Source organism: Dendrobates tinctorius, unplaced genomic scaffold, assembly GCF_039654945.1.
Source record: "Dendrobates tinctorius isolate UK_male_01 unplaced genomic scaffold, ASM3965494v1 ptg000162l, whole genome shotgun sequence".
NCBI classification, from domain to species: domain Eukaryota; kingdom Metazoa; phylum Chordata; class Amphibia; order Anura; family Dendrobatidae; genus Dendrobates; species Dendrobates tinctorius.
This window is the reverse complement of record NW_027361829.1, coordinates 66784745-66799084: the sequence shown is the minus strand read 5'-3', so window position 1 is coordinate 66799084 and position 14340 is coordinate 66784745. Positions and strand designations below refer to the sequence as shown.

The window sequence follows — 14340 nt, the reverse complement described above, 5'->3', positions numbered from 1 at the left end:
AGCCAAGCCTGACCCCCATAAACCCTATATGCCTCCCCAATTGAATCCAGATAACAAAAAAGAGGAGAACAATTTTCCGGTGCCTTTTCCCCGATCACGCTGGCCAGGATTGCAAACGCCTGGAGCCAATTAGCAAACGTCTGCGAGATCAAACGCCATCTCCGTTTTTCCTCATCCTCTTTTTTGCTGTCGTCCTTCCTGCCCTTATCCAAATTGAACTTCGCCAGCGGCAACAGGGAAAAGATCTCTACATATTCATCCTTCCAGATCTTTTCCCGCACCTCTTTTTTCAAATGAGCCCCCAAAGGGCCCTCAAAACACACGTACACCTCCCCGTGGGCCCTATCGTCTAAATGGACCCGACATTCCTTCTCCTTTTCCGTCTGAACCGACACAGATACAGGGACCTCCCGACCCCCCGAAACCCCGACAGCCGCCCCCGACGAGCCCGGCCCCCGCTCAGCTGGCCCTACCCAGATGCGCCGATGGCTCTCTAACTCCCTCCATCCGTGCCAGCAAATCCCGTACGGATGACATGTCCCCAATCCCCCCGATCAGCGACGGGCCCCCTCCTCCCATAACGTGCCCCACCGCCCCGGTCCGGCCCTCCCCTTCGTACCCGACCGCAGGGGACCTCACTAAGGGTGATGACAGACAGGACATAGACGCATACTCACCGGGCTGCGAGGACGCTGTGTCTCCTCCAGCCGCCAATCCTGAATCCCGCTGTTCATCATGTCTGGAGCTGCGCAGAAGACCCTCCGACCCCAGAGGTCCGAAACTGGCCGAGACCGGCACTCTTGATCCCGACGCACTCCCAGGCCGTTCTCTTCCTGCATCCTCCCTGCCGAGGCCAGCAGGTTGCATAGGCCCAGGAGCTGCAGCCTGTTGCCGCCCACTGCCCGCATCCCTCGCCGCGTGGCCGCCGTTCCGGCCGTCAGCGTCGCCCCCTCCTGCTGGCCCGGTCCAGGGGGCCACAGCGCTGGAGGCACCAGCCCACCCCGCACACCGGGGGCTGCCACCCGATACTCTCCCCGCTCCGGCCATCCTGGCGCCTCCTCGCGCCGAAGAGGCAGGCCACACGACTCCCTCGCGGCCTGCCGTGACATCATCATTCCGCGCCGTCCTGGCACGCACAGGCCCAGCCTCCCGAGCATGCCGAGGCGTAGGCCTGCCGACCGCCGCTGCACCCCGGCCGGCACTTGGATTCCTCCCGGCCTGGGGGCCGCCAGCACGCTCACCGGCAGGCACCCCGGCCGGAGGGTCCCGGGAGGGGCTCCGACGCCGGCGGCGGGTGCTCGGCGCCGCCCCCGGTGACAGGAGCTTCGGAGGCCTGACCCGCCTCCTCGTCCGGGGTGAATCCACCGGAGCCGATGGACCGCTACTCCCACCAACAATACTGGCCACCTGCCGCTCCAGCCACCCGACCGGCTGCGCCTCTGCTGCTGCCCGCAGCCTCTCCAGGACCACATCCACAGACGCCATGGCACTGGATGGTCTTCTTCCGGACAATTCCTCGTGGCTCCAGGGCGGGAAGTAAGGTAACCGCCCCTGAAGCCCCTTAATATACCCCCCCACCCCCCTCCTTCACCCTCTTGAAAACATTAACCCCTTCCCTCCAACCCACCGTCATGCAGGGCCTCCATTTAGCCGCTGTGGGGTGGGGGTTCCGCGGCTCGCTCCAGCCCTTGTCTTTAGACTCTTAGATACATTCTGCTTCTGACCAGTACAAGTTTTCAGAATTTTTTTCCATGTTCTGGTCAGATAACTAACAATTATTCTTCAGCCTGTTCAAGCATTTATGAGATATAAGGCAACATTTATTAATTTCTTACCAAATACCATTTTTCTTCTAGCAATATTAGAACTTTGTTTGTTCTTTCATGTTCAATTTTCTTTTCTCGTTTTTAATAAGGGTAAAATAAAACAGGACCTAGCTAATGGGTTTTGTTTATGATTTGTACATTTTTTTTATGTTGCAGTTTGTTAGTTTTTCTCTCCATTCTCTATGATATATCTCGCAAAGGATCAGAAAACATCTTTTGGCATTTTTATTTTACTTATTTACCTTAAAATTAGAAAGAGGAAAACGTTCTTGAAAAAAAAAAAAGTTAAAAACTTTTGCTGTCATGGCTGTGCTGGGTGGGTCTAGCAAAACAGCGTCATGTGTGACAGGTCACTTGATGGTCATGTAATGGCTCATAGATGGGACCCTCATATCATCACGGTATTCCAAAGTATCAAGCAGAAATGTTATGTTACAGTCTCTTGTGGCTGCCTCAGACAGCCACGCACCTGAACTATGACTCCCATTCAACAGTCAATGGGTTTTTCAGCATTAATGGGCCTTATTCTAGATTAATAGGCTGATCAAGTCCATTTAATGTAATGATTATGCAAACATTCGATGTTTGAGGGATGTCCAGTTCTAAGTAATGTCACCGTTGTGCCAAAATTAAGCCACTTATTGATGACTGTCTTCATAGTGATCCACAGTATATATAAATGACTTGGAATTTTTAGTACCCTTCCCCTGAATGATAAATTCCAACAATAAGATCCCTTTGCTGTGTTGTAAGCTGTTTATGGACCATGACATTTGCTGTAAATTGCAACTAAGAAAGTGTCAGGGAAATTTTACTACAACAGCTAAACTTTATATGGGGTTTAATGAAAATCACTGTAAAAGATGGCAGTTGTGTACTTACTACTATTTAACTGGAGTTTAAATGTGATTGGCCAATTCTGAACATAACCACATCCCAAATTATAAGAGGGTGTTCACACTTATGCAACCACATTATTCGAGTTATTATAACTTCTGTAAATGGTACTCTACAGGGAATAAATTAACTACAGTGAACATATAATCCATATAAAACTAAAAATTGGATTAATACTATTGAAAACTCCAAAACATTGTGTCAACATATAAAAAAATAATATCTTATATACAATATGGTGGACCACCCTTTATTTCTTCTGGTAAATCTGCAATATAATTAAAACAAAAGGCAAAACTAGGAACCCGCGATTCCCTAGCCAGGTACCTAACTGGAACTGCCTAGACGTTGGCACGCTAATAAAGTAAGATATTGTGCCCCAGCTCATTAGTGGCTCTCCACAACTCTCTCTCAATCCCTATTGATGCATCAGTGTAAACAAGTCTAAAATAACTGTGGGTGAGGTTAAATCACAGAATTAAATAAGATATACACTAGCCATAGTCATTTTAGTGCCACCAATAGAAAATTAACAAAAGACTTCTCAAATTTCTTTTGCCTGTGTTTAGATGTGTTACCCCATCCATAAAACTCAAAAGGAGGCTCATTTTGGTGTCGAATGAGCCTATGACTATTAATTTCTATCTTTATATCAATCCTCCTGATGAACCTTATGCATGGGGAAACATGTCAAGGCAGAGGCAAAAATAATTTGGGATAAGTCTTGCTCACTTTCTCTTGGGACTCTAACATGACCATGGCTGGGGTATATCTTATTTAATTCTGTGTCTTAACCCCACCCTCAATTGTTATTGAGCACCATGGGAGAATTTGTAACTATGTTAACGCGGATGTCATTTAGAACTTTTCTGACGGCACCAAAAGCGTGAGAAATTTCTCACGCTCATGATGATGTCAGACAGGTTATAGAAGATCACTGCGAGACACTGAGCTGCGGTAGGAGATGCTGCTCAGTGTCTCTGCTGGATGGATGGCAGGCTGTATGGTCACATCATGCAACCATGCAGCCTGTCATCTAGATGTAGCACAAGCTAGACCCATCATGGGACAAATGGATTATTATTTTCTCAGAGAACAGATGAGGAATATTGTTGTTTGCCATTTTAATTCTCTTGCAGGGGACAATGGCTTCATTGGAATGGGCGATGCTGTAATTATGGTTTAATTAAGATTTATTAAAGGAGTCCGTGTCATTCTATCAATTAAAGGTCTTTATTCTGGGTGTGTGTGTTGTTATACAAAATGACTATGGGGTTAGTAATGGGGGCGTCTTCTAGACACCTCTCCATTACTAACCTCTGGGCTTGATGTCACCTGACAATGCAAAGGTGACCTCAATCCCCCCAATTATTACCCCATTTGCCACCACATCAGGGCAAGTGGGAAGAGCGAGGCTAAGTGCCAGAATTGGCACATCTTATAGACACGCCTTTTCTAGGGCGGCTAAGAGCTGATTTTTTTTTAGTTTGGGGTGGGGGGGCAATATCCATGGCCCCTTCCTAGGCTATTAATATCAGCCAGCCGCTGTTTGCCTAGCCATTGGTGGTTATTAATTCTAGGGGGACCCTGTGAAAATTTTTGGGGTGTCCCCCAATTTAATAGCCAGTAAAGGCTATGTATATTAATAGTCTAGGAGGCTCCATGGCTATTACCCCCTTCCCAGGCTAGAAAAATCTGCCCCCAGCTTTCTCTCTGCTGGTTAATAAAATTATGAGGGAACCTACACCATTTAAAAAACAAAAATCTTTTAATAATTAAATACATGTACAGTAAGCTGTGCACGCACTGCATTATTTGTATATGTCACTGACATCCAAATATCTATTCTGTTTGTGTATACTGTATGCAATCATTATTTCCTGTTGAGCCCTGCTGTGAATTTACTGTACGCAGCTGCTGAATTGACAGCTTTTCAAAAGACATCGGTGTTTAGAAATTGGACAGCACTCGCATGGTCCAAGTGTTTGATTCCTTTCTCGCACCATTGACTTCTATTGCCGAATGTGATCCGATTTCCAATTACAATTGTAGCACGCTGTGATTTTTTTTTCCAGTCCGATCGTATTCTGAGCCGAGTTGGAGAAAAAAAACGCAGATTAACACACAATGATAGAATAGCATTGGTCCGAATGCAATCCGATTATTAATCGGATTGCATTCGTCCAATTTCATCGCAAGTGAGAATGAGCCCTAGCAGCGCCAACCTGAAAGTGTCTGTAGATTACTGAGCACAAATCCTGCCGGCAAGGTTAGCTTTAATTACATGATGGCTGCTGAAATGCTCAGCAGATTAGTGGGGATGCATGTTTCGGGCCAAGACTAATCTCTCATAACACTTGTCAGACTTGCGCTGTTACTGATTTGGAGAAAGTAAATTGAGCAGCAACAGAATAAATATATACTGGAAAAACACAGGCATTCTAATATAGTGAATATTACTAGAGTACTGGTATTACAGCTAATGTTAGGAAAAAAAAAATGACTTACTTCCTCGAGTTTTATTTTGCACAGTGACGGTAAAGTTCAAGCTTAGGCCTGAGCGACCAATTATCTGTTGATCTACCTCACAGTTTGCCAATGATAAATTGAAGTTCCCAGGTATATTCGCTGGCTGATTTTCCATCAGTGTTGACCCAGTGTATATTGGTAGGTAGTAGTATACACGCTCCTCCCTTTTCTTACATGTAGGGCGAGAATAATTGATAAAGTGCACAATGGCGGCGTGGTTTTCAGGCAGGATGAATTTCCAGGTCATTTCTTCATTCGTAGGGAATGGATCAGGGTAGTTTGCAGACAGCAGATTTACAAGTGACTCTTGACGGAAAGTAGATTCAACAATACTTAATCCTGTAAAAAGAACATTCAGTATGTTAGATGCACAGTCGAAATACTGTTTCCCAAAGCCTAATTCATGGACATCTGAATGAGGACGAAAGAAAGGGGCCAGCCATTGAGTTCAGCAAGCCTCCCTGACCAGCAGACGACGAAAGAGAAAGGTCAGGCAGTTGCATATCAACATGCCCAATCCTTTCATATCATATTCAGAGGAGGTAAACTGCTGACAAAAAGAGTATGGCGGTGGATAACTTTCATCTCCTTATTCAGAACACATCCAAACTCAAATGAGGCAAGTGTGCATGTGTATTTCTCTCATCTGTGTTGCCTACTTTTAAGATGGACAGCACCTGACCAATTGAGTTTAACCCCTTAAGCCCCAAGGGTGGTTTGCACGTTCATGACCGGGCCAATTTTTACAATTCTGACCACTGTCCCTTTATGAGGTTATAACTCTGAAACGCTTTCATGGATCCCGGTGATTCTGACATTGTTTTCTCATGACATATTGTACTTCATGATAGTGGTTAAATTTCATTCATATAACTTGCATTTATTTGTGAAAAAAACGGAAATTTGGCAAAAATTTAGAAAATTTTGCAATTTTCCAAATTTGAATTTTTATGCCCTTAAATCACAGAGATACGGCACACAAAAAACTTAATAAATAACATTTCCCACATGTTTACTTTACATCAGCACAATTTTGGAACCAAAATTTTTTTTTTGTTAGGAAGTTATAAGGGTTAAAAATTGACCAGCGATTTCTCATTTTTGCAACACCATTTTATTTTTACGGACCACATCACATTTGAAGCCACTTTGAGGGGTCTATATGATAGAAAATACCCAAAAGTCACACCATTCTAAAAACTGCACCCCTTAAGGTGCTCAAAACCACATTCAAGAAGTTTATTAACCCTTTAGGTGCGTTACAGGAATTTTTTGAATATTTAAAAATACTTCTGGTTCAATTTTTTTTATTTTATCAAGGGTAACAGGAGAAATTGGACTGCAAAAGTTATTGTGCAATTTGTCCTGAGTACGCTGATACCTGATATGTGGGGGGGGAACCACTGTTTCGGCGCATGGCAGACCTCAGAAGAGAAGGAGCGCCATTTGACTTTTTCAATGCAAAATTGGCTGGAATTCAGATCGGACGCCATGTCGCGTTTGGAGAGCCCCTGATGTACCTAAACAGTGGAAACCCCCCACAAGTGACCCCATTTTGGAAACTAGACCCCCCAAGGAACTTATCTAGGTGTGTGGTCAGAACTTTGAACCCCCCCCCCCCCAACTGCTTCACAGAAGTTTATAACATACAGCCGTACAATTAAAAAATCATTTTTTTTTCCACAAACATGATCTTTTAGTCACCAATTTTTTATTTTCCCCAAGGGTACAAGGAGAAATTGGACCCCAAAAGTTGTTGTCCAATTTGTCCTGAGTACGCTGACACCCCATATGTGGGAGAAAACTACTGTATGGGCACACGTCGGGGCTCGAAAGGGAAGTAGTGACGTTTTGGAATGCAGACTTTGATGGAATGGTCTGCGGGTGTCATGTGCGTTTGGAGAGCCCCTAATGTACCTAAACTATTGAAACTCCCCACAAGTGACCCCATTTTGGAAACTAGACCCCCCACGGAACTTATCTAGATGTGTGGTGAGCACTTTGAACCCCCAAGTGCTTCACAGAAGTTTATAACGCCTGGGCGTGAAAATAAAAAAATCATTTTTTTCCACAAAAATGATATTTTTGCCCCCAATTTTTATTTTCCTAAGGGTAACAGGAGAAATTGGACCCCAAAAGTTGTTTTGCAATTTGTCCTGAGTATGCTGATACCCTATATGTGGGGGTAAAACACTGTTTGTGCGCATGGCAGAGCTTGGAAGGGAAGGAGCATCATTTGACTTTTTCAATGCAGGATTGGCTGGAATTGAGATCAGACGCCATGTTGCATTTGGAGAGCCCCTGATATGCCCAAACAGTGGAAACCCCCCCAATTATAACTCCAACCCTAACCCCAACACACCCCTAACCCTAACGGGAAAATGGAAATAAATACATTTTTTTTATTTTATTATTTTTCCCTAACTAAGGGGGTGATAACGGGGGGTTTGATTTACTAATTATGGCAGTTTTGATGTTTGGCAGCTGTCACACGCTAAAAGACGCTTTTTATTGTAAAAATAGTTTTTGCATCACCACATATTGAGAGCTATAATTTTTCCGTATTTTGACCCACTGAGTCATGCGAGGTCTTATTCTTTGCGGGACGAGTTGACGTTTTTATTGGTACCATTTTCAGACACGTGACATTTTTTGTTCGCTTTTTATTCCGATTTTTGGGACGCAGAATGAACAAAAACCAGCGTTTCATGAATTTCTTTTGGCGGGTGCGTCTACACCGTTCTGCATGCGGTAAAATTGATAAAGCGGTTTTATTCTTCGGGTCAGTACGGTTACAGTGATACCTCATTTAGGTCTTTATGTTTTGGCGGTTTTATGCAATGAAAACTATTTTATATAAAAAAAAATTATTTTTGCATCGCTTTATTCTGCGAGCTATAACTTTTTTATTTTTTTGCGGATGACGCTGTATGGCAGCTCGTTTTTTGCGGGACAAGCTGACGTTTTCAGCGGTACCATGGATATTTATATGCGTCTTTTTGATCGCGTGTTATTGCACTTTTTTTCAGTGGTATGATAAATCATTTTTTGCTTTGCTTTTTATTTTTATTTTTCTAAGGGGTTCGCTAAAGGGGTTAACTAATGGGACAGTTTTATAGGGCAGGTCGTTACGGACGCGGCGATGCCAAATATGTGTACTTTTATTTTTTTATTTTCAAAAAATGAATTTATTGAGGAATATTTTTATTTTGTTTAAATTATTTTTACACTTTTTTTTTTTAAATCTTTATTACATTGTCCCAGTTGGGACATCACTGTCCTGTGACAGATCGCTGATCTGTCACATCACAGGTCACTGTGACAGATGAGCAATAGAGGCACTAGAACCCTTGCTTCCGTCTGACAAGGTGGAAGAGAATGGCTCTGAAGGGCAGCAGGAGGATTGGTGTCAGCAGCTACACGTAGGCACTGACTCCACCCCTTCGCACCAAAAACATGGGGTTTACCGGGTGGCTCGAGAATTTGAACGGGTCTTCAGCAAACATCCTCTAGACTTTGGGCAGGCAAAAGGGGTCCAACACCACATCCCCACCGGAGATCATCCACCTATTAAAGAGAGGTACCGGCCTGCACCCCCAGCACACTATCAATGTGCCAAGTGTGTGTTACGGGAGATGAAGGAGGCTGGGGTAATCAGAGATAGTTGTGGCCCCTGGGCAGCTCCATTAGTCCTCGCTAAAAAGAAAGATAGCACTATGAGAATGTGTGTAGACTACAGGCGGATTAACAGCATTATACATAAGGACGCTTACCCATTACCTAGAATTGAGGAAATCACTAGCTGCACTGAGAACCGCTAACCATTTCTCTACCTTAGATCTCACCAGTGGGTATTGGCAGGTTCCTGTGGCAGAGACAGATAAAGAGAAGACAGCGTTTACAACACCAATGGGCCTCTGCGAGTTTAACTACATGCCGATCGGGCTAAGCAATGCGCCAGGAACATTTCAGCGGTTAATTGAATGCTGCCTTGGACGGAAAAACTTTGAAACTGTTGTGCTGTACCTGGATGACATCGTCTTCTCCAAAACCTACGAAGACCATTTGAAGCACCTAGCTGAGGTATTCGAAGCCCTGTCAAACTTTGGCTGAAAGTAAAGCCATCCAAATGTCACCTTTTGAAACCCAAGGTGCAGTTACTTGGCCATATGGTGAGCGTGGAAGGTGTGGTACCCGACCGTGACAAAGTCACCATTATCCGGGACTGGCAAAGACCCAGCAATATTCATGAAGTAAGGCAGTTTCTTGGGTTAGTAGGCTACTACCGAAGATTTATCAAGGACTTCGCCAAGATAGCAGCACCGCTGCAAGATCTTCTAGTGGGCCAATCCAAGAAAGCCAAGAACAAGAGTCTTCCATTTGAGTGGAACAAAAGGATAGAAGAGTCCTTCCTCAGATTGAAATTGGCCCTCACGGGAGAGGAGGTCCTGGCATACCTTGACTATGACCAACCATTTGTACTTTACACTGACACCACCAACGTGGGATTGGGAGCAGTGCTGTCACAAGTGCAGAAAGGCAGAGAGAGAGTGATTGCCTACGCCAGCAGGAAGCTTCGTCTCACTGAGAGGAACCCCGACAACTACAGTGCCTTTAAACTGGAGCTCCTCACCATAGTCTGGGTGGTAACAGAGCGCTTCAAGTACTACTTGGCTTCTGCAAAGTTCACCATCTATACGGACAATAACCCGCCAACTCACCTTGAAACAGCAAAGATAGGGGCACATGAGCAGCAATGGATGGCCCGGCTGTCTAACTACGAGTTTACCATCAAGTACCGAGCAGGACATAAGAACGCTAATGTGCTGTCCAGAATGCCCAATTCATCTGACGGGGGAGAAAATCCAGAAGAACTCAAAGAAATCGAGTTACCAGCCTTCCACCGTCCAGTTGCAGCCCAGCGCTCCCAAGGAGTGAGGAATAAGCGCTTTATCGTACGAGAGGTAACATTGAATCCATTATCCCATCATGAGTGGGCAGAGACACAAGATAGCGACCCAGCTGTTCACCTAGTAAAGGAGTGGCTGGCACAAGCCGATTCATACCCTGGTCCAGATGACCCACAGGAAGCACAGCAGTTATGGAAGGAGAGAGGCAAGCTGTTCATCTACGAGGGTAAACTGTCGGAGGAACATCAACTCGCGCACACACAAACTGGTCTGGCAGGTGGTAGTCCCGAAGAGGGATGCGCCAATGGTCTTGGAGGCGTACCACAATGGAGCAGGACACTTCGGGTGGAAGAAGTTGGAGGTCCTACTTCGTGAAAGATTCTACTGGGTTGGCACGAGGAGAGCCATTTAGAAGTGGTGCCGAGAAAGTGGCCCATGCAACCTGCGCAGAAAAGACCCTAACAGCCAGCGAGCCCCATTACAGCCGATCATCAAAAAACAGCCGCTTGAACTGGTAGCCTTGGATTACGTGAAGTTAACTCCGAGTAGGAATTGCTACACCTATGCTTTGACCATAGTGGACCATTACTCAAGGTTCTTGGTAGTCGTGCCTGTTAAAGACCAAACAGTGAAGACAGCAGCCAAGGCATTTCAGCAACACTTTTGTCAACCGCACGGATACCCTGAATAAGTGCTCACCGACCAAGGTCTAGCCTTTGAGGCAGAAGTGTTCCAGGAGTTCTGTAACATGTACAGTTGCAAGAAAATCAGGACAATGCTGTACTATCCACAGACAAATGGCATGTGTGAGACGATGAACCAGGTGGTCATTGACTTATTGAAGACCTTACCTCTGGAAGAACTAAACCAGTGGCCACAGAAGTTGCCAGATCTGGTAGATCTATATAATCATATACCGCAAACGCCACCAATTGCACTCCAGCCTACCTGATGAGGGCAAGACCTGGCAAGGTATCCATTGATTTAGACATGGGAGTCTTAACACTTGAGACGACATCACCAGATGCAGACTGGGATACAGAGCGGCAGCAACAATACCGCAAAGTGCAAGAATGTGTGGAGAAAAGTTTGTCTCAAGCAAGACAGAGGCAGGAAAGAATTACAATCAACACGCCCCTGCAGTTCCCTTAACACAGGAGAACAAGTACTCAAAAGAAAGACGTGTTCACAAACTAGATGACCAGTGGGAGGCAGAGCCATACACCGTTATACCTTCAGACTTTAAGAGGAGAAACCTTAGAAGCAGTCTCAAGAGATCATCTAAAAGGTGTGCTGTTGCGAGTTCATTTTCCCCTTCGTCACTGAGGTCTGGTGAACTCCCTACTCTGGTAAAGGAAGGTAATGAGCCTGATTATCAGGCACCTGAGCCTATTGAGGATGACTGGCTGAGTGGAGTCACGGACTGGATATAAGGCTGCCGACGCCCTTCTGCCCTGCGGGTGATTTCTCTGTGGACTTCTAGGACACCAGACTAATTCCTGCTCCTCTAAAGCTAAGTTTTCTGTTTTGCCTGTTAGCATTTTTGTTTTGTTTTTTGTTTTTCCTTGCTTTTTTGTATTCTGCCATTCCCTGCTGGGGTGAGCTGAATCTCCTTTTGCCTGTAGCTCTGTCTTCAGAATATTCCTGAGTACTGACATAGCTTTTTTGAAGCCTAGCGTCTTCAGGGCCTTTTTCTCTGTCAGTCTGTTGGCTCTTATTTTCATAGGGTTTTTCACGGATTGCAGACAGCAGCCTTCCTGTCCTTTTCTATCTAGTTAGCTTGGGCCCCGTCTTTGCTCAGTCTATCTTTCTGTCTGTGTTAGTATTTTCATCTTGCTTCACCGTCATTATATGTTGGGGGCTGCCTATTGCTTTGGGGTCTGCTCTGGGGCAGTTTAGATTTCCCCTTTCTTTCTTTAGGCCTATTTAATTCTCCGGCTGTGATCGAGGGGTCTAGGGCATCGTAGGAACCCCACACGGCTACTGCTAGTTGTGTTGATAGGTTCAGAGGTCTGCAATCCGATAGCTGCCAACTTCTCTGGTTTTCTGGACTTAGCTAGCATTTCTGTTTTTGCCTCCTACGGTGACTCAATCATAACAGTGTGCCCTGATCAATTGGAGGACAAGAAGTCCAAGACACTCCACGGCCTATAGTAGAGGTGGAAGAAAAGATCCAAACTATCCTTGGAGAATTTCCTCGGATGTGGACACAAGTAAATCAGGCTTAGTGCCATTCCTAACCTTTCATCAGCCTACTGCACCAGATGAAGCAGAGACTCATAATGAAATGGCTCCTGTAACAGATACCACATCTGCAGTGGAATGCGGAAATCTGTCAATCTCATGGTGAGTCTAGGAGTCAAGAGAAAGCAGTCCAGAAAACCTATATTACACAAGTCTACTTATAGCGTAGTGACTAGAGTTGAGCGAAACGGGTCGAAAAAATTCAAAAGTCGCCGACTTTTGGCAAAGTCGGGTTTCATGAAACGAAACCCGACCCTAGGATGAGGTCGGCCACGAGGTCGGCGACTTACGCGCCAAAGTCGCGTTTCAAAAGTTTGTTTTGCGCTCTTTTTCAGCCAATCAGGATCCACGGACACTCTGGGCAACGTGATGACATAGGCACGGGTCACCACCATCTTTCAGAAGGGCATGCGAGTGATTGGCTTGCTTTGGTGGGCGTCACAGGGGGTATAAAAGGGCGTGCACGCCGACCGCCATCTTACTTCTGCCGATCTTAGCATAGGGAGAGGTTGCTGCTGATTCTGTAGGGAGAGCGTTAGGCAGGGAAGAAGACAAAAAAACTGCTTCTGCTGCTAGCGATTTGGCCTGCACAACACACCAGTCACTGTGTGTGCAGTGCAAGGGGAGGCTATATTGTGGTGTATCAGTAGTGTTGGTTGTTGGGCTGCCTTTTAAGGCTTCCCGACAGGCTGGCATTGCTGTTTACCCACTGCTCCGCAAACTGCTTTTTTAAAAGCAATCCAATCTCCCTTATCCTCTAGTCACTTAGGTAACAGCTGTGCCATCGAGCCTGTCACATAGCGCTCAGATATTCATTGGGCCTCACACAATCCAAAAGTGTCCAGTGTCCAAAAGTGTGTGCAGAGATTCAAAATCTCACTTATCCTCTAGTCACTTAGGTCACAGCTGTGCCATCGAGCCTGTCACATAGCGCTCAGATATTCATTGGGCCTCACACAATCCAAAAGTGTCCAGTGTCCAAAAGTGTGTGCAGAGATTCAAAATCTCCCTTATCCTCTAGTCACTTAGGTCACAGCTGTGCCATCGAGCCTGTCACATAGCGCTCAGATATTCATTGGGCCTCACACAATCCAAAAGTGTCCAGTGTCCAAAAGTGTGTGCAGAAATTCAAAATCTCCCCTGTCCTATAGACACCTTGTACCTTTTTTTACATACTATATAGTTTGTTGGATTTTGTCTACATTTCTACCAAAAATGAGGAAGGCTGGTGGAAGAGGCCGTGGAATTTGGCGGGGGTTGGCAGCTGGTAATGATGGTGTTGGTGGTGGATCTGATGGTAGTGGCAAGAGCAAAATAGGACCGAATGCAGGAGGTGTTGAGCCTGCGTCATCGTCTGGCTACATAAGGCCTCGAACGCTTAGTTTTCCAGGAGTTGGCAAACCGCTTTTAAAGCCAGAGCATCAGGAAAAAGTTTTGTCTTACATTGCTGACTCAGCCTCCAGCTCTATCGCCTCCTCTTCTTCAGTTGTAAAAAGTAAAAGCACTGAGTCGTCATTGGAGGCTCATGTTCATGAACCACACCTTTCCTTGTGTCCTTCACCCCAACCAAGATTGAAGGATGACGCAGGCCATACTACTGATTACACCATGGAGCTGTTTTCACATACCATGCCTGGATTATCAAGTGAAATGGTGAATTACCCAGGCCAAGATGAATCTGACATGGAGTGCACTGATGCACAGCCGCTGATGGATGATTCTGCTGGTACATTCACTCAGAGCACTACATTGTCCTCGCAGTGTACAGAGCCAGATTCTGACCCTGATGAGACTCAGGTGCCCCTTCCCGCACACTATACCACCATACACGGTGACACAGAGGAAGGTGCACATGACATAGAAGAGGAGGTGATGGATGACCCAGTTGTTGACCCAGATTGGCATCCATTGGGGGAAGAGGGTGCTGCTTCCAA

General features: G+C 45.6%; 1 protein-coding gene across 1 annotated transcript in view; it reads right to left on the bottom strand.

The window, feature by feature from the left end:
- Positions 1–14340, bottom strand: part of CDCP1 (CUB domain containing protein 1) — a 124836-nt gene that overhangs the window by 45360 nt on the left and 65136 nt on the right. The window contains exon 4 of the mRNA XM_073550074.1: positions 5232–5591. Within this exon, the coding sequence (XP_073406175.1) occupies positions 5232–5591 (360 nt within the window). The remainder of the gene's footprint in view (positions 1–5231; positions 5592–14340) is intronic.